This window comes from Phodopus roborovskii, unplaced genomic scaffold (genome assembly GCF_943737965.1).
Source record: "Phodopus roborovskii unplaced genomic scaffold, PHOROB, whole genome shotgun sequence".
Classification (NCBI taxonomy): domain Eukaryota; kingdom Metazoa; phylum Chordata; class Mammalia; order Rodentia; family Cricetidae; genus Phodopus; species Phodopus roborovskii.
The window spans coordinates 6,264,180-6,290,505 of record NW_026126517.1 but is presented as its reverse complement, the minus strand read 5'-3'; the positions used below and the strand labels follow the sequence as shown (position 1 = coordinate 6,290,505).

The window sequence follows — 26,326 nt, the reverse complement described above, 5'->3', positions numbered from 1 at the left end:
AGTTGCAAATTTTTTCCTAGAAACTCTCTTGTTTTAGGGAATTTTATAACTGTCCCTGCTTTTTATTGTGGTTATGTTATTGTAGTGATGACTTAAAAAGTCCCCTTCCCCCTTTGTTAGATAGATATTGAATTTCTGTGGCATCTGAGCTATGTTTTAAAATAATCCTGTAGGGACAGAGAGATGGCTCAGTGGTTAAGAGCACTAGTTATTCTAGCATTGGACCCAAAGGACCACAACATCTGTAACTCCAGTTTCAGGGGATCCAGCACCCTCTTCTGAGCTCTGTGCAGACTGCATGCACATAGTGCTCATACAGGCAAAACACTCATACATGTAAAATAATAACATAACATAATCCTATAAAGGGTGGGCAGGAAAGACAGAGGTACAGGTGAAATAAAATAAGTCATGTTGATAATGAAATCCAATATTTCATTAACTGTATTGGTAATGCTTTAATTCTATAATTCCTATGTATGTATTAACTTGAGTTCTACAGAGCAACTTCCTTCTTCAGCCTTTTGCCCTTAAGTATAAGTTTCAGGTGGGTTTAGGTATTTTTTTTCCTTTGATAATTTTTTTTTTTAACTTTAAATTTGAAACAAGCTTGTCTTACATGTCAATCCCTGGGTCAGTCTTATGCTGGTTTCCCAGCTACCAGACTGGAGTCCATGAGCTGGCCCTTATTTGGGTTACCAGATTTTGTGGGTTTCTCCAGCCTGGTCTTGACACTTTTACTCATCACTCCTAGCTGTATACAACTGGATTCCAAGAGTTTGACTGAGTGTTTAGCTATGGGTGTCTGTTTCTGCTTCCATCAGCTACTAGATGAAGGCTCTAGGATGGCAGATAAGGTAGTCATCAATTTCATTGTTGGGGAAGGGCATTTAAGGTAGCCTTAGATCTCTGGACATTTCCCTAGTGCTAGATTTCTCTTTAAACCTATGATGGCTCCCTCTATTATGGTATCTCTTTAATTGCTCTTCTCTATTCTTTGTGTGACTCAATCTTCCTGCTCTCTCATGCCCACCTCTCCCCTCTTTTTTCTCCTAACTCCCTCTTCCCTCCCTTATGCTCCCAATTTCCTTGGGAGATCTTGTCCCTTTCCCCTTCTCCAGGGGACCATGTATGTCTGTCTCCTTGTTTCTTAGCCTTTCTGGTAGTGTGGATTGTAGCTGATAATCCTTTGCTCTATGTCTAAAATCCATATATGAACGAGTACATACCATATATGTCTTTTTGTGACTGGGTTATCTCACTCAGGATGATTTCTTCTAGTTCCATCCATTTACCTGTGAATTTCAAGATTCCTCCCCCCCCCACCATTCCCTGCTGAGTAGAACTCTGTTGTGTAAATGTACCACATTTCTCCATCCATTCTTCAATTGAGGGGCATCTAGGTTGCTTCCAGGTTCTGGCTATTACAAATAATGCTGCTATAAACATAGTTGAACAAATGTCTTTGTTGTATGAATGTGCATCTTTTGGGATATGCCTAAGAGTATAATTACTGAATCTTGAGATAGACTGATTGCCATTTCCCTAAGGAACCACCATACTGATTTCCAAAGTGGCTGTATGAGTTTGCACTCCCACCAGCAGTGGAGGAGTGTACCCCTTTCTCTAATCCTCTTCAACATAAACTATCTTTGGTTGTTTTGATTTTAGCTCTTCTCAGAGTTGTTTTCATTTGTATTTCCCTGATGGCAAAGGATGCTCAGTACTTTCTTAAGTGTCTTTCAGCCATTTTGGATTCCTCTATTGAAAATTCCCTATTTAGTTCTGTACCCCACTTTTTAATTGGATTATTTGGTGTTTTGGTGACTACCTTCTTGAGTTCTTTATAAATTTTGGAGATTAGCCCTCTGTCAGGTGTGGGGTTGGTGAATATCTTTTCCCATTCTGTGGGCTGCCATTTTGTATTGTTGACTGTGTCCTTTGCCTTACAGAAGCTTTTCAATTTCAGGAAGTCCCATTTATTAATTGTTGATCTCAGTGTCTGTGCTACTGGTGTTACATTCAGAAAAGCATCTCCTGTGCCAATTAGTTCAAGGGTACCTCCTACTTTCTCTTCTAAGAGGTTCCATGTGGGTGGATTTATGTTGAGGACTTTGATCCATTTGGACTTGAATATTGTGCATGGCTATAGACATGGGTCTATCTGCAGTCTTCTACAAGTCAGCGTCCAGTTATGCCAGCACCATTTGTTGAAGATGCTTTCTTTTTTTCCATTGTATAATTTTAGCTGTTTTGTCAAAAATCAGATGTTTGTAGGTGTGTGTGTTAATATCAGTGTTTTTAATTCAATTTCATTGGTCTTGCTGTCTATTCTTGTGCCAATACTAAGCTGTTTTCAGGACTATAGCTCTATAATAGAGCATTAAGTCAGGAATTGTGATGCTCCCTGAAGTTTCTTTGTTTTGGCTATCCTGGGTCTTCTGCTTTTCCATATAAAGTTGAGTATTGTTCTTTCAAGATCTGTGAAAAATTGTGCTGGGATTTTGATGGGGATTGCATTGACTCTGTAGATTGCTTTTGGCAAGATTGCCATTTTTTACATTGTTGATCCTACCTATCCAAGAGCATGGGAGATCTTTCCATTTTCTGTTATCTTCTTTAATTTCTTTCTTTAAAGACAAAAAGTTCTTATTATCAGGTCTTTCACTTGTTTGGTTAGCATTACTGTAAGACATTTTATGTTGTTTGTGGCAATTATTTCTCTGACTTCTTTCTCAGCACCTTTATCGTCTGTATATAGTAGGGTTACTGATTTTTTGAGTTAATCTTATATCCTGTCACTTTGCTGAAGGTGTTTATCAGCTATAGGAGTTCCCTGGTAGAGCTTTTTGAGTCACTTGTGTAAGCTATTATATCATCTACAAATAGTGAAAGTTTGACTTCTTCCTTTCCAATTTGTATCCCCTTGATCTCCTTTTGTTGTCTTATTGCTCTAGCTAGTACTTCAAGTACAATATTGAAGAGATATGGAGAAAGTAGGCAGCCTTGTCTTGCTTCTGATTTTAGAGCAATCACATTGAGTTTCTCTCCATTTAGTTTGATGTTTGCTATATATTGCTTTTATTATGTTTAGGTATGTTCCTGTTATCCCTGATCTCTCCAAGACCTTTGTCCTGAAGGTGTGTTGGATTTTGTCAAAGGCTTTTTCAGCATCTAGTAAGAGCATCACTTCGTTTCTTTTTTCAGTTTGTTTATATGGTGGATTACATTGATGGATTTTCATATGTTGAACCATCCCTGCATCCCTGGGATGAAGACTCCTTGGTCATGGTGGATGATTTCTCTGATGTGTTCTTGGATTTGATTTGCCAGTATTTTATTGAGTATTTTTGCCTCAGTGTTCATGAGGGAGACTGGTCCATAGTTCTCTTTCTTAGTTGTGTCTTTGTGTGGCTTGGGTACCAAGGTAATTGTGGCCTTGTAAAAAGAGTTTGGCAATGACCCTTTAGCTTCTATTGTGTGGAACAATTTGAGGAGTATTGATATTACCTCTTCTTTGAATTTCTGGTAGAATTTTGCACTACAGCCATCTGGCTCTGGGCAAATCCCTATTAAAAAATGGGGTACAGAACTGAAGAGAGAATTCTCAATAGAGGAAGTCAAAATGGCTGAAAGACACTTAAGAAAGCACTCAACTTCCTTAGCTATCAGGGAAATACAAATCAAAACAACTCTGAGATACCATCTTACTCCTGCCAAAATGGCTAAAATTAGAAACATCAATGCCAACTTATGATGGAGAGGATGTGGAGAATGGTGAACACTCCTCCACTGCTGGTGGGAGTGCAAACTTGTATAGCCATTTTGGAGACCAGTATGGTGGTTCTTCAGGAAAATGGGCATCAGTCTACCACAGGCTTGGGTACCAAGGTAATTGTGGTCTCATAAAAAGAGTTTGGTAATCAACCCTCTGCTTCTATTATGTGGAACACTTTGAGGAGTATTGATATTAGCTCTTCTTTGAATTTCTGGTAGAATTCTGCACTGAAACCATCTGGCCCTTGGTTGTTTTTGGTTGGGAGACTTTGTTGACTGCTTCTATTTCATTAGGGCTTATAGGTCTATATACATTGCTTATATGTTTTTGTTTTAATTTTGGTAAGTGATATCTACCCAGAAAATTTCCCATTTCCATTGAATTTTCAAATTTTGTGGAGTACAGGTTTTCAAAGTATGACCTGAAGATTCTCTGAATTTCCTCTGTGTCCACTATTATGCTCCCTTTTTCATTTCTGAGTTTGTTAATTTGCATGTTTTCTCTCTGCTTTTTGGTTAGTTTGGATAAAGTTTTACCTATCTTGTTCACTTTCTTGAAGAACCAACTCTTTGTTACATTGATTCTTTGTATTGTTTTCCTAGTTTCTACTTTATAGATTTCATCCCTCAAATTGATTATTTCCTGGAGTCTACTCTTCCAGGGTGAGTTTGCTTCTTTTTGTTCTAGAACTTTCAGTTGTGCTGTTAATTCTCTAGTGTGACTATTCTCCACTTTCTTCATGTGGGCAGTTAGTGCTATGAACTTTCCTTTTAGCACTGCTTTCAAATGTCTTCATTCTCATTGAATGCTAGGAAGTGTTTATTTTCTTTCTTTATTTCATCCTTGACCCAGGAATGGAGCAATTGCACATTCTGCAGTTTCCACAAGTTTGTAGGGTTTCTGCAAGTTCTGTTGTTGAATTCTAACTTTAAAGCATGGTGGTATGATAAGATACAAGCGGTTATTCCATTTTCTCATACCTATTGGTTTTTTTTTTTTAATATTGCCAAGTATGTGGTTGATTTTAGAGAAGGTTCTGTGTGGCACTGAGAAATATTCTTTTGCATTTGAATGTAATGTTCTATAAATGTCTATTAAATCCACTTGGGTCATAACTTCTGTTAGTTCCTTTGTTTCTTTGTTAAGTTTCTGTCTGATGGACCTGATAGTGTTGGTGTTGAAATTTCCCACTATAAGTGTGTGAGGTTTTATATGTGATTTGAGTTTTAGTATTTTTTTTTATGAATGTGGCTGCCTATGTATTTGGGGCATAGATGTTTATAATTGAGACTTCATCTTGGTGAATTTCTCCTGTGATGAATAGGAAATTACCTTCTTCATCTCTTTTGATTGATTTTAGTTTAAAGTTTAATTTATTAGGTATTAAGATTGGTATATCTGTTTGTTTCTTGGGTCCATTTGACTGGAAAATATTATCCCAATCCTTAACTCTGAGGTAATGTCTTCCCTTGAACTTGAGATGTGTTCTAATGCAGCAGAGGCTACTCTGTTAGCCTCTGTTTTTTTTTTAATAGGCCCATTAAGGCCATTAATATTGAGGGATATTAATGGCCATTGATTTTTAAATCTTATTTGTTTTGGATTTGTTGTTGGTGGTGTTATTATGTCTGGATTTCCCCTAATTTTTCTTTATGCTGTATGCTTTATGTTGGTAATGTGGGATTAGCTATTGCCTATGTGTTTGTGGGTGTAGTTGACTTCCTTGGGTTGAAGTTTTCCAGAACTTTGTGTAGCTGGATTAGTGGATATGTATTGTTTTAATCTGGTTTTGTCGTGGAATATCTTGGTTTCTCCATCTAAGGTGATTAAAAGCTTTGCTGGATATAGTAGTCTGGGTGGGCATCCATGATCTCTTAGTATTGGTAGAATATCCAGGATCTTCTCACCTTCAGAGTATTCATGCAGAAGTCAGGTGTAATTCTGATGTTTACCTTTATATGTTACTTGGCCTTTTTCCTTTGCTGCTCTTAATAGTCTTTCTTTATTCTGTATGTTTTGTGTTTTGATTATTATGTGGCGAGGGAACCTTTTTTGTGATGTTCTGTAAGCTTTTTGTACCTCCATTGGCATGTTTTTCTTCAGGTTGGGAAAATTTCCTTCTATGATTTTGTTGAATATATTTTTTGCACCTTTGAGTTGGGTTTCTTCACCTTCTTTTATACCTATTATTCTCAGGTTTGGCCTTTTCCTGGATATTTTGTGTCAGGGATTTGTTGGTCTTTAGCTTTTCTTTAGTTGATGAATCTGTCTCTCCTAGTGTATCTTCAAAGCCTGAGATTCTCTTTTTCATCTATTTTATTTGGTTGGTTGCATCCTATTTTCAGCATTCCCTCAGACTGTGTTTTTGTTTTAGTTTTTTTTTTTTTTTTTTTTTTTTTTTTTTTTTTGTCTCTATTTCAGCTTTCACACCTTGTACTTTTTGAATCGTTTCTTGCAATTTTTGGTTAGCTTTTCCCTCTATTTCTTGATTTTGTTTGTTTGTTTTTTCTTCCATTTCCTTGAGAGATTTTCTCATTACCTCTTTGAGGGCCTCTATCATCATCATAAAGTTGTTTTTAGGGTCATTCTCTTCTGCTTCATCTATGTTAGGATGTTCACATCTTGCTGCTGTGGAGTCCCTATACTCTGGGGGTGTCATATTGATCTTTCTGTTTTTGACTGTGTTCCTATACTGTCTTCTACCCATCCCTTCCTCCAGTGTGTACCTGTAGGTTCTTCCCTTCTCCTGGTGGGTACAAGACAAGGTTCTCTTCTAGTGGGTGCAAGTGGATCCAATACTCCAATGGCTCTCCTCTTCAGTGGGTGGTGGCAGGACTTCTCTCCCAAGTGCAGGAGAGACCAGGATGCTGGCAGACTCTGGATAGGCTGGTTTGCCAGGGAGGGCTCCCCTACATGCATTCCCCAGTCCTCAGGAGGCTCCAAGCAGCTCAAACATTTTCTTTAATCAGGAAAATGAACTCAAGTGTTTTCCAAAGGTGCAATGGGTTGCTTTGCTGCTTGGTTCTTTTGTTGCTGTTGTATGTGTATAAGTGTGTGCATGTGTGCCTGTATGTGTGGGTTTGCACATATGTGAGAATGCATGTGGAGGTCCAAAGTTAATGTCATGTGCTTTTCTTGATCATATGTACTTCTTTAAGTTTTATGTTTTTGAAATTTTATGCATTTATTTATTCATTTTTTTTCAAGACAGAGTTTTCTTTGTGTAGTGTAGCCCTGGCTGTCTTGGCACTAGCTCTGTAGACCTGGCTGGCTTAAATTTATTTATTTGTTTGTCTATTTATTTATTTATTGAGGCAGAGCCTCATCACTGAACTTGGAACTCATCAGTTCTGGCTAGTCTTCCTAGTCATTTGCCCAGAAATCCCCTGTTTCTGCTCCCCAACTTCTGGGATTACATGCATATGCTACAATGTCTGTGCTTTTCTTGACTTCAGCTGTTTTTCTAAATTATAATAATAACTCACTGGCTGGCATGTACAGTGAAATGTGGGATTGGTTGAGAGACCAAAAAAGATAGTTTATGTGCTATGCATAAGCATGATTATCATTGTGTACACCTTTTCAGTAGCCATGTTTGCAAGGCTGTTGGGGTCATCCCCCTGGAGAAGTGGGCTATGGGTGCCAACTTCTGAGATTCTTTTATCTAGCTTGACCTTTCAACATGGTTGTCACTTCTGTCTCTGCCTCAGCCAATGAAGTCTGGCAAGCCAATCTCCATGGAGCAGCTGCCTTTGAACCAAGGGAATGGCCAGTCCTTTGGGTACACGCTTTATGAGACTACCATTGTCAGAGGAGGCCTCCTCACCTCAAAAGGTCATATTCAAGACCGAGGGCAGGTAGGGAACAATATGTAGTTTGTAGTGGCACTTTTGGGTTACTATTACCCTGTGATGTTGAGGTGAATGGTAAGTGGTAGTCAAATCATTTGACCTTCTGAAAAATATCTCTGATACTTATCATCTGTCTTTTTAGTGAAATCTTTTATACATAGACATGCTTAGGTATGCATGCCTGACTTTTACAGGCACTGATAGTATTCTTAAATCTTGGAGGTGCTTCAGCAGTTCCTATAATTTATCACCTGTTATGAGTTGTTTTTCCTGATAACCTGGTCCCAAAGCCACATCAGCTCCAAATAACACACAAAGACGCCATATTAGATATAAAGCTGTTGGCCTGTTAATAGTGTTTTTTTTATTGTCTAACTCTGTCTTAAATATTAACCCATTTCTATTAATCTAAGTGGAAACATGGGGTCTTATCTTACCAGACAGAAGGTCCAGACCTCTTCTCTTTCAAGTCTCTACATCTTGAATCTCCCCTACTACATCTCCCAGAATCCTCCTTGTCTCCTAATCCCACTTATCTTGCTTTCCTATTGGCCAGCAGGGCTTTATTTGGTAACCAATAAGAGAAACATATTTACAGAATGACAACTCCCATCATCTCCTCTTTTCTGTCTAAAATAAAAAGAAGGGTTTTAACTTTAACACAGTAAAATATATAACAAAACAATTGTCAACTAAGAACTATAGTTAACAATATTTAGTCCATAAACATTTAGCAAGATTTAAAGAAAATATTCCATCATCTATCCTATCTTTGTGAGTCTAAAGTCTTATATGTAACTTATCTTAATCCTAACTAAGGAAAACTATAACCACAATTATCTGTCTTCAACTCCCTCAAAGACCACAGAAGGATAGTATATAAATTCTAGAAATGGCATAGACAATTTACCTGCTCAGTCACTTGAAGTTCTTCTGTAATGTTCCATCTTTAGCCTATAGATCATAGTGTGTCTGGCAGACTCCTCAGCAAAGCAGGAAACTTTAAACTGTCCCAACTGTGTTGGTAGTTTGTCAGTCACTTTTCTCTGTGTCCTGAAGAATGTCTGGCAGACTCTTCCATGAAGTAGTTGTGCCTCACTGTTAAGAAAAACCCTAAACCATTTTTAATGCCATATTCTGTAGGTCTTTGAAAGGTATGAAGAATATCTGTCTATTTCAAATATATCTCCTTTTATCTAGAAATTCTAACATAAAGTTTTGACTATTATAGGTAACTATCTATAATCTGTACTAAATTATATATTCTTAATATATTCTTAATAATACATTCTTAAATGAGCTATATAAACACAGTACCTAAATAAGAGGAGAAATATACATATCACAAAATTGGCCTTAAATTTGTATCAATAAATGAAAATCTATTCCAAAACAAAATATTCCATTTCTATACTATAATCCCCTTTTTACCTTTAAAAACAGTTTATTTATTATCATTAACCATTTATAATCAGCCCCATTTAAATGAAAACAAACATTTATAAACACTATTTGGGAATTTGGGCATCATTCTTTCCAAATTGCTTCCTGCTGGTAGGAGGCACTGTCTTGCGGATCCTAAAAAGACTCAGAAATCTTGGCTGTAGTGGTCTACAAAGCTGCCTTGTCTCAGCTGTTTTGAATGTTGGATCACCTGGGACATTGCTTCAAGGGGTCTTGCTTGATCAAATCATGTTAGTCTAGAAGGAATCCATAGCTTTTCATTTTCTGTGAAAACAAAAATAGAAATCCGTTCCCCCAGTAATCTGTCCTTAGAGTTAAATTTTGAAGTCAAAGCATTTTTAAAATATATAAATTGGATTAATCCAGCAGCATTTCTTTTAACAGTTGTTGCTATTTCCTCAGCAGTCAGACAATACAAAGACAATGCAATAGCATATAGCATCTAGACTCTATGTGTGCTTTTCATCTTCACATGCCTTTTTTTATTACCCTATTTCTTTTACTTTCATTTTTTTGAGACAGGGTTTCCCTGTGTAACTTTTGCCTGTCCCAGAATTAACTTTGTATACTAGGTTTGCTTTGAAATCACAGAGATCTGCTTGCCTCTACCTCGCAAGTGCTGGAATTAAAGGTGTGTGCCACCACACCCAGCTACTCTCTATTTTTTTTTAAACCATGTTAACCTGTTTCTTTTTCTCTCCCAAGCCTACATATATTTTAAAACACACTGTAAACCTTTAGAGGTTTTTCTTTATCTGAATCTGTCTTTATTGTAAATCTTCATCTTTTACTGGCTACGAGTCTTTTATCTGCTAAACAACATCCTTGCTAAAATGAAAGCCACAGCTGTTTTAGCCTTTGTCTATCCAAGATGGCAGGGCTACATTTACAGCCAGCAGTGAGATCTGTGCTCACTGCCTTGGTCTATGCTGCCATCAAGCAGCATGCTACTGGCTTGGAGATGTGGTCACTGCCACTGCCAGCTCTTGTACACACCATTGTTAGCAGGGTTTGCTGCTTATGCTGAGTCAGGAAACCTCCCTTAAAGGAGATGCACGAGTCATTGATTGTCTCTAGCAAAGTAGAGCACACCTGAGAAAAATGCTGCTACCAAGAAGACTCTCTTGTCTCTGTTCTTTTGTTTCTAAAATCCCTTTTAAAGTTTTTGTCAAGTTTTAAGTGGAAGTTCTTAGGGCCCATGTTGGGCACCATTTTGTTATGAGCAGTTTTTTCCTGCCAACCTGGTCCCAAAGCCACGTCAATCACCTATTAATCCCTAATATTTATATAGCATATGAGAAGTTGGCTCTTGTCATTTAAGTGTTAAAGCACCTAGCTAAGAAATCCTCAGGAAACCTAAAAGCCTTTCACAGCAAGTACAGCTGGGAAGTCACAGTGCAGATGCTGAAGGTTCCATCCCACTCCAAGTTAAGAGCTGTTCCAAGTATTCTAAAGGCTCCCTGCTCATCATCTTTTCTTCATCATCTTTTCCCAAGGCTTTAGGTTGAGCATTCCTAGTCCGCCATCTGAAATCCTTGGTGAAAATGTGATGTTCAAACAATTCCAGATGGGACTGGGAAGATTATTCAGAGAGTAAAGTGTTTCCTGCAGAAATGTGAGGACCTAAGCTCAGATTCCCAGCTCCTATACAGAAAGTCAGGCATGGTCCCACATGTCTATCATACCAGCGCAGGAAGATCCTAGGAGCTCAATGGCCAGCCAGTCAACCTAGCTGAAACTGCTAGCTCCAGGTTCAATGAAGACAGCCCAACTTAAAAAATAAGGTAGGAGTGATAGAGGATACACAAAGTTAACCTCCTGCCTCCACAGACACATGCATGAGCATGTGCACTCCATGGAACATATGAACACACACACACACATACACAGAAGGGGGGATTTCAGAGGGTTTCTCTACTTTAAAAAGATAGAATATTTCACCAATTCTTTGAAATTCTCATATAGTGTATTTGGTATTTACCCCCACTCCTCCCACTAACTCCTCCCAGATCCACTCCTTCTTCCTCCCATCTTTGTGTCTTTTTCTTTCTCTTCCTTCTCCTCTTCCTTTTCTCCCCCTTCTCCTGATCTAAATCCTCCTCATTCTCATCCTCCTTATCACCTCCTTCTTAAAAACCCATGGAGTCTAATTTGTGCTGCCACTGAGTATGAGGGAATCTACTGGGGGTATGGTTGATCCACTAGGATCAACTCTTTAAAGAAAAGTGTCTTTCTTTCCCTTTCCCAGAAGCTATCAACTGTCAATAGCTCCTCAGTTACTACTGGGGTTACTGAGCTTCTCCTGTCCCCATGTTAGAATATTGACTGACTTGGTCTCCTTTAGGTATTATGTAGGCAGCCACAACTGCTGTGAGTTAATAAGTATAGCAGTTCTGACATGTCCAGAAGACAATGTTTTTGTCTACTCCCTACCCCCTGCCACTGGCCCTTAGAATCTTATCATCCCCTCTCTGGAAATGATCCCTGAGCTTTGGATGGGGAATGATATGTCTCATTTGTGCCTGTGTACCCCAGAAATACATGTTCTCTGCACTTTGATCAGTGAGTTTCCACTTAACCACTGCCCACTGCATGAAGAAACTTCTCTGATGAGGGCTGAAAGCTACTATCCTCTGTGAGTAGTGAACTATGGAATTAGATATTGTGTCCATTTAGCAGAATAATAGTTCACCCCTGGGACCTATGAGCTCCTCAACCATAGGTTATTCATCAAATTGACAATACCTGGTACATTTTCTCCTGTGGAGCAGGACTTAAATCCAATCAGAAAGTAATTGTTTTCCACCGTAACATTCATGCTGTTATTGCACTCATTGGCATATATTGCCACAGTGGTCATTATATCTGACAGTGTTCACAGGTGGGTAAGTCTGTTGATGACTCTTTTTCCCCAGCAGCCTACATAACAACTTCTGGTACTAGAAGACCTGTCTATCTGTCTGTCTGTCTATCTATCCATCTATCTATTTGTCTATCTATCTAATCTCTATATAATTGTATAGACTTAATTTCTAAAGTATGTGGAAATCTGAATGCTGAAAACCTCCCAAATATGAAATGCTCAATCTGTACTTCTGGCTTTTGTTTGTTTTTCACATTGAGTCTAAACATTGTATCCCTAGCTGGCCTCAAACTCAGAGAGACCTGTCTGCCTCTGCCTCCTAAGTGTGGGGATTAGATTTGACCATATACTGCTATCAGATTCTGTACTTCGATACCATCAGATTTGAACTTATACTTCTTTTTTTTTTTAAATAAATTTATTTATTATGTGTACAGAATTCTGCCTGCATGTATGCCTGCAGGCCAGAGGAGGGCACCAGATGGTTGTGATCCATCATGTGGTTGCTGGGAATTGAACTCAGGACCTTTGGAAGAGCAGGCAGTGCTCTTAACCGCTGAGTCATCTCTGTAGGCCTTGACCTTATACTTCTATCTTTGTGTTTTTTATATCTTTGTGTTTTTTATGACTCCGATCTTCTCCTTTTCCCCCTCCACCTTTTTCTTTCTTCTTTCTTTTTCTCTTCTTCCTCTTCCTCCCCTTTTTTTTTTCCTGCAGACATCTTTCTTACAGTTTGGTAGACATTTATCTGTACTTAATATAAGTTCCATTGGCTTTTCAAACTTCCTCCCCAGGGTACATGCATTGTTTTGCTAAATCAGCCTTGTATTAGTTTATGGTCTCACAGCTTCCAACATATAATCTCTGTTCAGAAGTTTTTTTGTTTTGTTTTGTTTTTAATTTTGCATTTGTTCCTTATTGTCACCTGGCCCTTCTGTACAGTAGTACTTGGCCATTATTTTCACATACAGGCCACTGCTTTCTCAGTTGGAGTCTTGATTCTCTTCTTTTGAAAATACACAGCTGGTCATCCTGATTCAGGCCATTCCATCACTTTCTACCTTTCTCTCCTACGAGTGCCACCAGTGTTCTGCTGAAGATAAACATCTGCCACATACTTTCTCTGCTGCTTGCTGCCCACCTCCAGTTTACTCTGAGAGTCACCCTTCCCCATGTCTGCAAAGCAGCCCAGCTGTGCCTGTTCTTCCTTTCTGAAGTCCTCCACAGAAATGTGCTCCCAGCACCATGGCTGCTGTTGGAGTGTACTGTGATCATTTCTTTGTGCTCTTCATACTAGGCATCCTTTTTTCCAGGAAGACATTTAGATAGCTGGCTTTCGGTAAATGACCATAAAATATATAACTTCTGTAATTATACTCTGGTAATCTTTTTTTAAATTTATTTTATATAACAAAGTCCATTTAAATGAAAACAAATATTTATAGACAATATTTGGGAATTTGGGCGTTGTTCTTTCCAAACTACTTCCTGCTGGTAAGGGGCACTGTCAAAGGGGATTCCAAGAAGATTCAGATATCCTGACTGTGGTCTGTCAGGGTGTTTTGTGCCGCTTTTTTTGATGTAGGATCACCTGGTACTCTGTTTCAGGCGGTCTGGCTTGATCAAACCACATTAGTTTGGAAGGAATCCACATCTTTTTTACTTTCTGAGGAAACAAAAATAGAAATCCTTTTCCCCAGTAACTTGTCCTTCAACTGAAATTTTGGAGTCAAATCATTTTTTTTTTAAATTTAATTTATTATTTTACATGTCGATCCCAGTTCCCTCTCCCTCCCTCCCTCCTCCCCTCCTTCCCTCCTCCCCTCCCTCCCTCCTTCCCTCCCTTTTACCCTCTCTGCCCTCTCCATGCACTCTAACCACCCTCCCCTCCCATCCCTCAACCCCAATTCCATATGTAGGGGAATGCCATCCAGTTGGGGTCATGTAGATCTGACAGGTCATGTGAAGTAGGGACTAGGGCTTCTCTCCTGTCTCTAGGTTAAGGCAGTTATCCCTCCATGGGGGATATGTTCGCAAGGTCCTTTTGTGAACCAGGGATATATACTGGCTCCACTGTCTGAGGTCCCTTAGACGCTCAGTCCTTCTGGCTGAGACCCATATTCGGGGGGGGGGGGCTGAGTCAGTCCCATGCTGGCTTCCCAGCTATCAGTCTAGTGGCCCATTAGCTCCTCCTTGTTCAGGTAAGCTGTCTGTATGTGTTTCTGCCGCATGGTCTTGTCCTCTCCATCAGCATCTGGGTTCTACTTTGACTCAGTGTTTAGGTATGGGTATTTGTTCCTGTTTCCAACAGGCATTAGTTGAGGGCTCCATGGATAAGTTAGTTGTTGATCTCACTATCTGGGAAGGACATTTATGGTAGCCTTTCCACGGAAGCTCAAATTGTTAGTTGGCAGCAGACTTGTAGTTCTCTAGACTTTTCTTTGTGTTCAATTTTATCTTCAAACCAATATTGGCTCCCTCTTTTATGTTCTCTCTCTCTCTCTCTCTCTCTTTCTCTCTCTCTCTCCCTCTCTCTCTCTCTCTCTCTCTCTCTCTCTCTCTCTCTCTCTCTCTCTCCTGTCTTCTATTCCTAACCAGGCTCAATCTTCCTGGTCGCACATGTTTTCATGTTTTCCTTTCCTCCCCCTCATTTTCTCCTACTTCTCTCCCCATTTGCTGCCATCCCTCACTTCCCCTGAGCTCTGGGGGGACTTGTCCCTTCCCAGTTCTGTGAGGGACTTTATATGAATCTCTTAGAATACACCTTGTATCCTAGTTCCTCTGCTGGTGTGAATTATAGGCTGGTATCCTTTGATCTAGGTCTAAAATCCATTTGTGAGTGACTACATACTGTGTTCCTCTTTTTGTGACTGGATTACCTCATTCAGGATGGTTTCTTCAAGTGCCATCCACTTGCCTGCGAATTTCAAGTTTCCATTGTTTTTTTTCTGCAGAGTAGTATTCCATTGTGTAGATGTGCCACATCTTCTTTATCCATTCTTCAATTGAGGGGCATCTAGGTTGCTTCCAGGTTCTTGCTATTACAAATAATGCTGCTATGAACATAGTTGAACAGATGCCTTTGTTGCATGGATGTGAATCCTTTGGGTATATGCCTAAGAGGGGGATTTCTGGGTCCTGTGGTAAACTAATTCCCATTTTCCTGAGGAACCGCCATACTGATCTCCAAAATGGCTGTATGAGTTTGCACTCCCACCAGCAGTGGATGAGTGTTCCCCTTTCTCCACATCCTCTCCAACATAAGTCATCATTGGTGTTTCTAATTTTAGCCATTCTGGCAGGGGTAAGATGGTATCTCAAAGTTGTTTTGATTTGCATTTCCCTGATAGCTAAGGATGTTGAGTACTTTCTTAAGTGTCTTTCAGCTTTTTTGATTTCCTCTATTGAGAATTCTTTCTTCAGTTCTGTACCCCATTTTTTAAATAGGGTTATTTGGTGTTTTGTTGAATAGTTTCTTGAGTTCTTTGTATATTTTGGAGATCGGCCCTTTGTCGGATATAGGATTGGTGAAAATCTTTTCCCAGTCTGTGGGCTGCCGTTTGGTCTTGTCCACTGTGTCCTTTGCCTTACAGAAGCTTCTAAGTTTGAAGAGGTCCCATTTAATAATTGTTTCTCTCAGTGTCTGTGCCCCTGGAGTTATGTTCAGGAAGTGGTCTCCTATACCAATTTGTTCAAGGGTACCTCCTACTTTCTCTTCAAAGAGGTTCAATGTGGCTGGATTGATGTTGAGGTCTTTGATCCATTTGGACTTGAGTTTTGTGCATGGCGACAGACATGGGTCTATCTGCAGTCCTTTACACACCCTCATCCAATTGTGCCAGCACCATTTGTTGAAGATGCTGTCCTTGCCCCATTGTATAATTTTAGCTGTTTTGTTGAAAATCAGGTGTTCATTGGTGTGTGGGTTAATATCAGGAGTTTCAATTCAATTCCATTGGTCTACCTGTCTATTTTTATGCCAATACCAAGCTGTTTTCAGAACTATATCTCTGTAGTAGAGCTTAAAGTCAGGAATGGTGATGCTTCCTGAAGTTCTTTTATTGTATAGGGATGTTTTGGCTATCCTGGGTCTTTTGTTTTTCCATATAAAGTTGATTATTATCCTTTCAAGGTCGGTGAAGAATTGTGGTGGGATTTTAATGGGGATTGCATTGAATCTGTAGATTGCTTTTGGCAAGATCGCCATTTTTACTATGTTTATCCTACCTATCCAAGAGCATGGGAGATCTTTCCATTTTCTGGTATCTTCTTTAATTTCTTTCTTTAAAGACTCAAAGTTCTTATTATATAGGTCTTTTACTTGTTTGGTAAACGTTACACCAAGATACTTTATGTTGCTTGTGGCTATTGTAAAGGGTGATGTTTCTCTGATTTCTTTCTCTGTCTCTTTGTCGTCTGAAAAAAGTAGGGCTACTGATTTTTTTGAGTTTATCTTGTATCCTGCTAGTTTGCTGAAGGTGTTTATCAGCTGTAGGAGATCCCTGGTAGAGTTTTCTGGGTCACTTATGTAAACTATCATACCATCTGCAAATAGAGACAGTTTGACTTCTTCCTTTCCAATTTGGATCCCCTTGATCTCCTTTTGTTGTCTTATAGCATTAGATAAAACTTCTAGTACGATATTGAAGAGATATGGAGAGAGAGGGCAGCCTTTTCTTGTTCTTGATTTTAGAGGAATTGGCTTAAGTTTCTCTCCATTCAGTTTGATGTTGGCAGTTGGTTTGCTGTATATTGCTCTTATTATGTTTAGGTATGTTCCTGTTATCCCTGACCTCTCCAAGACCTTTATCATGAAAGGGCGTTGAATTTTGTCGAAGGCTTTTTCAGCATCTAGGGAGATAATCATATGGTTTTTCTTTTTCTGTTTGTTTATATGGTGGATCATGTTGATATATTTTCGTATGTTAAACCATCCCTGTATTCCAGGTATGAAGCCTACTTGGTCATGGTGGATGATTTCTCTGATGTATCCTTGAATTCGGTTTGCCAGTATTTTATTGAGTATTTTTGCATCGATGTTCATCAGGGATATTGGTCTGTAGTTTTCTTTCTTAGTTGTGTCTTTGTGAGGCTTGGGTACCAAAATTATTGTGGCCTCATAAAAAGAGTTTGGCAATGAACCTTCTGTTTCTATCTTGTGGAACAGTTTGAGGAGTAGTGGCATTAGTTCTTCCTTGAATGTCTGATAGAATTCTGCGCTGAATCCATCTGGCCCTGGACTTTTTTTGGTTGGAAGGCTTTCGATGACTACTTCTATTTCATTGCGGGTTATAGGTCTATTTAAGTTGTTTGTCTGTTCTTGATTTAATTTTGGTAAGTGATAGTTATCCAGAAATTTGTCCATTTCCTTTGAATTTTCAATTTTTGTGGAATACAGATTTTCAAAGTATGACCTGAAAATTGTCTGGATTTCCTCTGTGTCTGTTGTTATGTTCCCCTTTTCATTTCTGATTTTGTTAATTTGCATGTTCTCTCTGTGCTTTTTCGTTAATTTGGATAAAGGTTTGTCTATCTTGATTTTCTCAAAAAACCAACTCTTCGTTCATTGATTTTTTTGTATTGTTTTTCTGGTTTCTATTTTGTTGATTTCAGCCCTCAAGTTGATTATTTCCTGGTGTCTACTCCTACGGGGTGAATTCGCTTCTCTCTGTTCTAAGGCTTTCAGTTGTGCTGTTAATTCTCTTATGTGACTATCCTCTATTTTCTTCATATTGGCACTTTGTGCAATGAACTTCCCTCGTAGCACTGCTTTCAAGGTGTCCCATGAGTTCGGGTATGTTGTATCCTCATTCTCGTTGAATATTAGAAAGTCCTTAATTTCTTTCTTTATTTCTTCTTTGACCTAGGAGTGGTGCAATTGCACATTGTTCAGTTTCCATGAGTTTGCAGGTTTTCTGCTATTTGTGTTGTTGTTGAATTCCAATTTTAAAGCATGGTGGTCTGATAAGATACAGGGAACTATTCCTATTCTCTTGTAGCTGTTGAGGTTTGTTATGTCACCTAGTATGTGGTCGATTTTAGAGAAGGTTCCATGTGGAGCAGAGAAGAAGGTATATTCTTTTGTCTTTGGATGAAATGTCCTATAGATGTCTGTTAACCCCAGTTGAGACATGACTTCTGTTAATTCTTTTCTTTCTTTGTTGAGTTTCTGATTTGTGGTCCTGTCTAATGTTGAGAGTGGTGTATTGAAGTCTCCCACTATAAGTGTGTGAGGTTTTATATGAGCTTTGAGTTTTAGTAGTGTTTCTTTTATGAATGTGGGTGACTTTGTATTAGGGGCATAGATGTTCAGAACTGAGACTTTGTGTTGATGGATTTCTCCTGCAATGAATATGAAATGACCGTCTTCATCTCTTTTGACTAATTTTGTTTTGAAGTCTAACTTGTTAGATATTAGGATAGCTATGCCTGCATGCTTCTTATTTCCATTTGATTGGAAAATCTTTTCCCAACCCTTTACCCTGAGATAATGTCTATCTTTGAAGCTTAGATGTGTTTCTTGTATGCAGCAGAAGGATGGATTCTGTCTTCGTATCCATTCTGTTAGCCTGTGTCTTTTTATAGGTGAGTTAAGACCATTAATGTTGAGGGTGAGTAAGGACATTGATTGTTGATGCTTGTTTGATTTAGGTTTGTTGTTGGCAGTGGTATTGTGAATATATTAGTTCTGCTTTACCCTTGGTTTCTAGTGTAGTTGGATTATCTGTTGCCTACATTTTTGTGGGCATAGTTACCTTCCTTGGGTTGGAGTTTTCCTTCTAATACTTTCTGTAGGGCTGGATTTGTAAATACGTATTGGGAAAATCTGGTTTTGTCATTAAATATCTTGTTCTCTCCATCTATAGTGATTGAGAGTTTTGCTGGATATAGTAGTAGCCTAGGCTCGCATCCGTGTTCTCTTAACACTTTTAGAACATCTATCCAGGACCTTCTGGCCTTGAGGGTTTCCATGGAGAAGTCAGGTGTAATTTTGATAGGTCTGCCTTTATATGTTACCTGTCCTTTTTCCTTCACTGCTCTTAATATTCTTTCTTTATTCCTTATGCTAGTTGTTTTAATTATTATATGTCGAGGGGACTTTTTTCTTTGGTCCAGCCTATTTGGGGTTCGGTATGCTTCTTGTACTTTCATGGGCATGTCCTTCTTCAGATTTGGAAAGTTTTCCTCGATGATTTTGTTGAATATGTTTTTGGCACCTTTGAGCTGAGCTTCCTCACCTTCCTCTATGCCTATTATTCTTAGGTTTGGCCTTTTCATGGTGTCCCACATTTCCTGGATGTTTTGTGTTAAGGATTTGTTGGATTTATGATTTTCTTTGGTCGATGAATCTATTTCTTCTAGTTTATCTTCTGCGCCTGAGATTCTCTCTTCCATCTCTTGAATTCTGTTGGTTATGCTTGTGTCCATAGTTGCCGATTTTTTGCCCAGCTTTTCTATTTCCAGCATTCCTTCAGTTTTTGTTGCCTTTATTTTCTCTATTTCAGTTTTCAAGTCTTGAACTGTTTCCATCACCTGCTTAATTGTTTTTTCTTGGCTTTCTGTACTTTCCTTAAGGAATTTGTTCATTTCTTCCACTTTTTTGTTTGTTTTTTCTCCATTTCTTTAAGGGATTTTCTCACATCTTCTTTGAGGGCCTCTATCATTTTTATGATTTTTTTTTTTTTTTCCTCCCCTTCCTCCTCCTCTTCTTTCTTTTTTTTCTTTCTTGTTGTTGTATTTTCTCCCCCTTCTGGTTTTTTTCTCCTTTTCTTTTTTTTTTTGGTTTTTTTTTTTTTTTGCCTTCTTCCCATAGCTTCTTCCAGTAGGTGTTGGTGGGGTCTCCCCCTCTCTCTATGGTACTTCCCTGGTGAGCTTATGTGGGTCTGTGATTCAATATCTGTAGCTCTGTGTGGTCCAAGCTCTCTAGGAGGTTTCTCCACAGACAGAGACCCAGGGATGGGGTCAAGGATGAGGATCCAGAAGAAGATGCCAGCAGGTACTCACAGTGGTCCCGCAGAGATTGGCGGATCTCTGGGAGGGGCCCGGGGCTCCAGCAGAGGACTGGAGGTGGGGTCAGAGACCAAGCAGGTGGAAATTACGGGTGGTCCTGTGTGGATAGTCAGGTCTCCTTTGTTCAGAGTTGCTCCAAGAAGTCTCTGAAGTAGGGTGGATTGTTGGCTCCACCCTCTGTCCCAGTGCTCAACCAGAGCAGCAGGACCGTGGGTGGGGTAGGGCACAGGGTAGGGGAGTAAGCTCGCGGTGGGGATGGGTGGGGGTGTATCAGAGCTCCAAGGGTGCTCTGGATGGGGACCAGAGACATGGGCAGCAGGATCAGGGGCCAACCCAGGGAGTTCGGGCAGGGGAGGGGAGCGGAGAGGTTGTAGGTGACAGGCAGCCCTGATTGGGCCCAGACTCACCTCTGGCCAATAGCTGGGGAAGAGGGCAAGGGCTGAGCTGGAACTTGGGAAGGTTTTGCAGAATAGTCGGATCTCACTGGAAACTGGAACTCTCCAGCTGAGGCCTCTTTCTTTAGCAGAGGCCCGGATTTGGGGGTCAAGGATCTTGCCTGCAGGAACTCAGAGTGGACCCGCAGAGATAGGACTCTGGTAATCTTAAATTGGGAATGCTTTTGCTTTCTGATGTTTAAGGGTTTTTATTGTTACCATTTTCTAACCAAATTTCATTTGTGATTTATATTAATTAATCTAGGAGGCAAATTATGTTTATGCTGTCTTGCCGGAGTAGGGTCCTCTGAGTGGTTTAATCTAGTGTTTGATCAATATAGTAGAGCTACTAATTCATGTTTTGCTATTGTCATAAACACCGTGACCCAAAACAACTTTGGGGAGGAAAGGGCTTATTTGGCTTGCAGGTTACAGCCCATCATTCTGGGAAGCCACGACAGGATCTCAAGGCAAGGATCTGGAGGCAAGAACTGGCTTGCTGGTTGTAGATCACTCTGCTTGCTTTTTTATACAACCCAGGACCACTGGCTCTAGGTGACATCACCCACATTGACTTGAGCTCTCTCACACCAATCATTAATTAATAAGATTGCCCACAGGCTTGCTTACAGGCCAGTATGTGTGAGACATTTTCTCAATTGACATTCCCTCTGCTCAGGTGACAGTAGTTTTTCAAGTTGACAAAAACAAAACAAAACAAAACAAAACAAACAAAAAAAAATAAAAAACAAAACTGCCAGCAAAGTAGATGATAGGAAAAAATGGATTTACACGCAGATCACCTCTGAAACCAGTCAGAATTTGGCAGTATGCTGTCTAGACTCAAATTGGGAGTATCTAGAAGAATTGAGCCCCTCGATTCTTACCTTACCCTGGGGTTAAGACAAATAGAACCATTGTGTCCCTTGGTTCCTTTTCCTCCCCTCTGCTAGCATTTCCTTGATAATGCATATCCATTCTTACCTTCCTTCCCCTCTAGTTTCCTGCAGGTTCCTCCTTGCTCTCCAGTTGATCCAGGGTCCAGTTTTCATTAAAAGCTCTAGCCCAGGTTGTACTTCACACATCTTCTCTTGGTTCTACTTTAACTATGACCTGTTCTTAGTGAACTTGTGAGTCTGTGCAGTTCTAGGAGACATGGAGTTCGTTCTGCTTCTTGCCTTGTTCTTTGCATTTCCTTTCTCTCCTTATGAGGCCCTAACAGTGATCTCTTCTTTCTTTGCCAGGTGTTTTTGGATAACAACTACATAGGAGTCCTGGATCATTACAACGATGAACTACTTATTGTGAAAAATGTATATAACACAGTCCATGGATGAGACATTCCGGTTACAGCTAGGCCTGGGTTCAAGAATTAGTGAGGCCTTATTATAGATAATTTACACTCCTGTGCCCATGGTCTGCTCCATGCAGAGGAATCCAGCAATCACAGGGAGGTTTACCTACATCTTGGAGGTACTGGTGAATGTTCTCTGAGTGAACACCACACTCCTCCCTTGAATATTCACTGCTCAGAGCGCACTGCCTTCATCACCAGTCCAAGAGAGTCCTTGTTTAAATGTTTAGGTGACTCTACCTGGGAAGGGAGAAGAAAAGCTGGAGTACAGGGCTTGCCAGTCCCATAGCTGGAGATCCATAAGGTTCTGAGGCCTGTGGTCTGTCAGCTACCTGCTCATCTCCTGTCCCAGCTCCAGGGAATCCTAGATGGTCTAAGGGCAATGCCAATTGAAGCTTATTCTGGTCTCCCTAAAATAGACCTCCAAGAAAGGCCAGAGCCTGAGAATACTGGTGGAGAACCAAGGCCGCCTCAGTTCCGGGCAGGATATCAACAAGGAGAGAAAAGGTGGGTTCTAGAAGAAGATGGCTGAGGTAGTATAGCATCAGATGCCACTGCTCTTCCTCAAGCCAATGGCAGCTAGAAATAGGTTTGTGTTTGGAAAAGAGCTTTTGTTGTTATTGTTGTTATGAGACACCTCTGTACAGAAACTGTGATACTTTTGGTTCTGTGGTTGCCTAGCCAGAGTCATCACACTGCCACTCGCTTTGGTGGTGGTTTTGAAAATGGTTCCAGCAGGAGAAAGCTAGCTAGTATTCCTCTCTAGGGATATCATGTCTTCATTTCCGGGAAACCAGGACTTATGTTTGTTCTTCTGCTTGGGTCCAGTACTCCCGAGCAGAGCCATGCCACACACTTTAAAAATAAAAATAAAACAAAACCATAAGTTCTCTGTCAAACCTGAGTATTCAAGCTAGCCAAAAGCCCTATGCTGGTCAGATCTATAGCAGTTGCTATAATTTTTGTGCTGTTACAGTAGTCTGTGAGGACTTATCTACGAGTGTACACTTCAGAGGATAATGTTGGTGTAGGAATTGGGCTTAGGCATCTTACTGGTAGAATACTTACTTAGCATGCCTGAAACCTATTGAGCCTTGGTGGTTCAATCCTTAGTACCACCAAGTAGAAGGGAAAATCTTTGAAGTTTATAGAAACCTTCCAGACAGATGAGGCCAAGAAAGCACCTTCCTGTGGGGAGAGGCCTGACTGCAGCCTGTGTATATCTATATCCTTCTCACCTCCTTCACATCCCCTTTCATTCCTGTTCTACAGGTTTAACTGGAGACATTTATCTGAACAAGACTCCACTAAGAAAATTTACAATCTACAGCCTGGAAATGAAAAATGCATTCATACAAACGTAGGTGCCTCAACTTCAGCTGATCAAAAGTGGCAAGGGTGGAGTTATAGCTCAGGGGCAGAGTATTTTGCTCAGAACATGTGAGGCACTGAGTTCAGTCAGAGTTGCAGATAAACAAAATAAGATAAAGTATTCCACAAAGCAGTAAATAAAGAGCTAGACTGATGCTCAGAGGTCTCCAGATGAAACCTCCTTTGGTATTCAGATGGGAAAAAAAAAAGCTAAGACCCAGAGTACCAAATGAAATGATGCCAAGTTTCATAGCTGTCTGGGAGCAGAGAAGCAATGGTCCCCTTGTTCACTGATTAATCCTGACTTAGGATGCATATCAAGGACATAGCTGGTACCACAGTGGGAGTGGGGTGCCAGGGTTCATAGAAGAGGTCACAGGTGGTATGTTAGAAAACAAGTGTAACTTCTCATTGACTCTTGATACCCTCTTAGGAAACTCCCTAAGTTGCCTGAGTCCTGGAAAACAGTGACAGGCCATGTTCTGGGCCCTGCCTTTTTCCTCAGTCACTTGAGAGTTGGAGATCCTCCCCAGGGCACCTATATAAAAGTGAAGGTTGGTGCCGTTTCTCTCCTGCTCTTGTGCCCCAGCCCCTGGCTCAAAGAGAACCTTCAGGAAAACTCGCCTGTATGTGAACCTTGTACTGTGACAGGGACCCAAGTCCCAGCCATTTCCTAGTCCTCCTGAAGGTGGCTTTCTTTGGGGGCCATTAGCATAGGGCAGGAAAATGAATAGTTGTAATAGAGGCATGTGCCAGTATGCCTGGCTGGTGCAAGCTCTGTACAGGGGTTTAGTGAGTGTGACCCGTAAGCCCTCACACGTAAGCTCAGATATAGAGATCTGTACCACTGGCATGGTACATGCCATGGTAAAGCATGTCATCCAGAGCACAGTGGCTACCATTCCTGCTATTCTACAGTTCGAACTATGTTTTGATGATAATTGGGTTGTAAGTGAGCATACTTTCTGCTGGTTTGGGCCAGACCTGAGAAAATAAAAAGGAAATTAGGTTTGATGCTGAGCCACCTCCAAGGCAGGGCAGTAGTACTGACTTGAGAGCACCCTCCCACATTTGGCTCTAGTTGTTATCAATCCATCTTTTCTCAATCTATGCTAAGGTTTAGTGTGTCACTGGGATAGGGGTCTATATGTCTTTACTGAAATTTCCCTGTCTCTTTCAGGGCTGGGGAAAGGGTGTCATTTTCATCAATGGACAAATCCTAGGACGATACTGGACTATCGGTCCCCAGGAAGCCCTCTATGTTCCCCACCCCTGGCTTCATCCTGGTGTTAATGAGGTAAATTCTCTCAGTGTCTCCTGCTTCCTAGTTCACTTTCTTTGAACTCCTTTCTGCTTCAGAAGAACTTGAACATCTGGCTGATTAACTTTCTTCTTTGTACAGATCATGATGTTTGAGGAGTTGAAAGGTAGCCAAAAGATTTACTTCAGTGAAAAGCCTGAACTAGGTATGACATTCCAAAGGGTCATTTCAGCTTCTGAGCACTTATAAAATAGATGGACTTTCTATTATGCTTATCACGGCTCCATTCATCCCTCCCATTTTAAGATGACTTAACTGGCTCCCTCTCCATCTGCTTCATTCTGCCTCTCTCAGCTTCCCTTTCTGACATTCCCACCATGTTTGTAGGATTCAAGCCTCACAGTGAGTCAATCCACTTCCATCCTAAAATTAACCTTCTCCCCATGGCTCTTTCTCAGGCCATAGGTACCCTTTTTAGTGCCCTTTAACCAGTTTTCATAGGTAAGGAATGCATGGAACAATTACTTATGTTGTACCCAAGTTGCAGAGTGTCTGTATTTGTCCCTTTTAGGCAGTTAGTTTTTGGGAACCCAGCCTCCCTTGAACCTTTTGTGGTCATAAGAGACAGATATCATCTGTCCTCTGACACCCAGGGCTAGCAATCAAGCCTGAGATTCTGTGTATGCCATGCAAATGCTCTGCCACCTTGCCACACCCCAGCTCCAGACAGCCTTATATAGAACCACTTGCCCCACTTTAGTAGTCTTTATGGGCCTACTGAGCAAGCTTTCTTGTCCCCTTGCGTCAAAGTTTTACCCTCTTTGGGGATGGGCATGTGACACATAATAGGCTAATTAGGTTTTCTTTTTCAGGTCACTGAGTCTCAAGTAGTGTGGTATAAGCTAGAAAGACAGCTGAATCATATCCACAGTGGTGCTGGGAGTAACCCATCAGTTCTGGCACATAGGTGGATCTCCGCATCTACCTCGGCTTCTCTTTCTAGTCTATGCCAGACTTGGGTCCTGCCATCCACCTCCTCACTTGATAGCAAACCTATCTCTTAACTTGTTAACTCATCTGTTTCTGATGTTTACACAACATGAGCTTTTCCTGTACACTTCCTTTGTCATGTTTCTTTTATAAAAAGCTCTTTGACCCAGCAAATAACAATCAGGAAAAACCAAAGCAAGAAGATGTTTAAAATACTTGACATTGCAAATGTAAATCTGAGAATATTTCCAAGAAATCAAATAAAATAGAAACTGTAGGCAATGACACGGTTATCATATATGGTTTCTGGTTTTAGAGTAAAAAAAAAAAAAACAGTAATGATGCTTCCTTTTATTTCTCCATTGGTCATGCCATACTACTGATTTTCCATATGCAGATAAAAAACCCTTGCTTCTTGGAGGCTGTGTCAGTCAATAGGGATTTCCCCACCTTTGGCATCTGCTTTACAGTTCCTGTTAACTACCTGATCTATACTTGGTCCTCCTAGAATATTTTAAACCCTTCTGAGCTGAATCAAGGGCACAGAGTTGCCAAAGCCCCTGGGGGGGGGGTAAATCAACTTGGGGGCCTATTGCAGTTTAATAAGGATCAGCATAAACAAATAGGCTGAATAGATGTTTATTCAGGTAAAAATAACTTACAACCTAGACAGATGAACATCAGCAAGTTCCACCGGATGCTCTCCTCTCCCTGTCCCACCAGCAAGAGATCGTTCCCAGCCTCCTCCTTAGACCTAGTTCCACCAGTCACTTCCACCACTGGCTCCACCCCCAATAGGCATGGTCAGTGCCACAGAAGCAGACAAAGTGAATATCCCACTACAATTCCCCTTTTAGTCTAAAGAAAAGATTTAGGCTTGATACAAAACTATATACAAAACAGTGAATAACAAGTGTGCTCTAAGAAAAGGAAAATCAAGAACAAAACGA

The 26,326-nt window shown here is 40.3% G+C and overlaps 1 protein-coding gene across 1 annotated transcript in view; it reads left to right on the top strand.

Moving 5' to 3' along the window:
* LOC127231340 (beta-galactosidase-1-like protein 2) overlaps positions 1-24,635 on the top strand; it is a 44,382-nt gene extending 19,747 nt beyond the window's left edge. The window contains exons 13-19 of the mRNA XM_051196883.1: positions 7,489-7,635; positions 21,645-21,713; positions 22,174-22,261; positions 23,027-23,114; positions 23,559-23,679; positions 24,306-24,422; positions 24,528-24,635. Of these exons, the coding sequence (XP_051052840.1) occupies positions 7,489-7,635; positions 21,645-21,713; positions 22,174-22,261; positions 23,027-23,114; positions 23,559-23,679; positions 24,306-24,422; positions 24,528-24,635 (738 nt within the window). The remainder of the gene's footprint in view (positions 1-7,488; positions 7,636-21,644; positions 21,714-22,173; positions 22,262-23,026; positions 23,115-23,558; positions 23,680-24,305; positions 24,423-24,527) is intronic.
* The last annotated feature ends 1,691 nt before the right edge of the window (positions 24,636-26,326 follow it).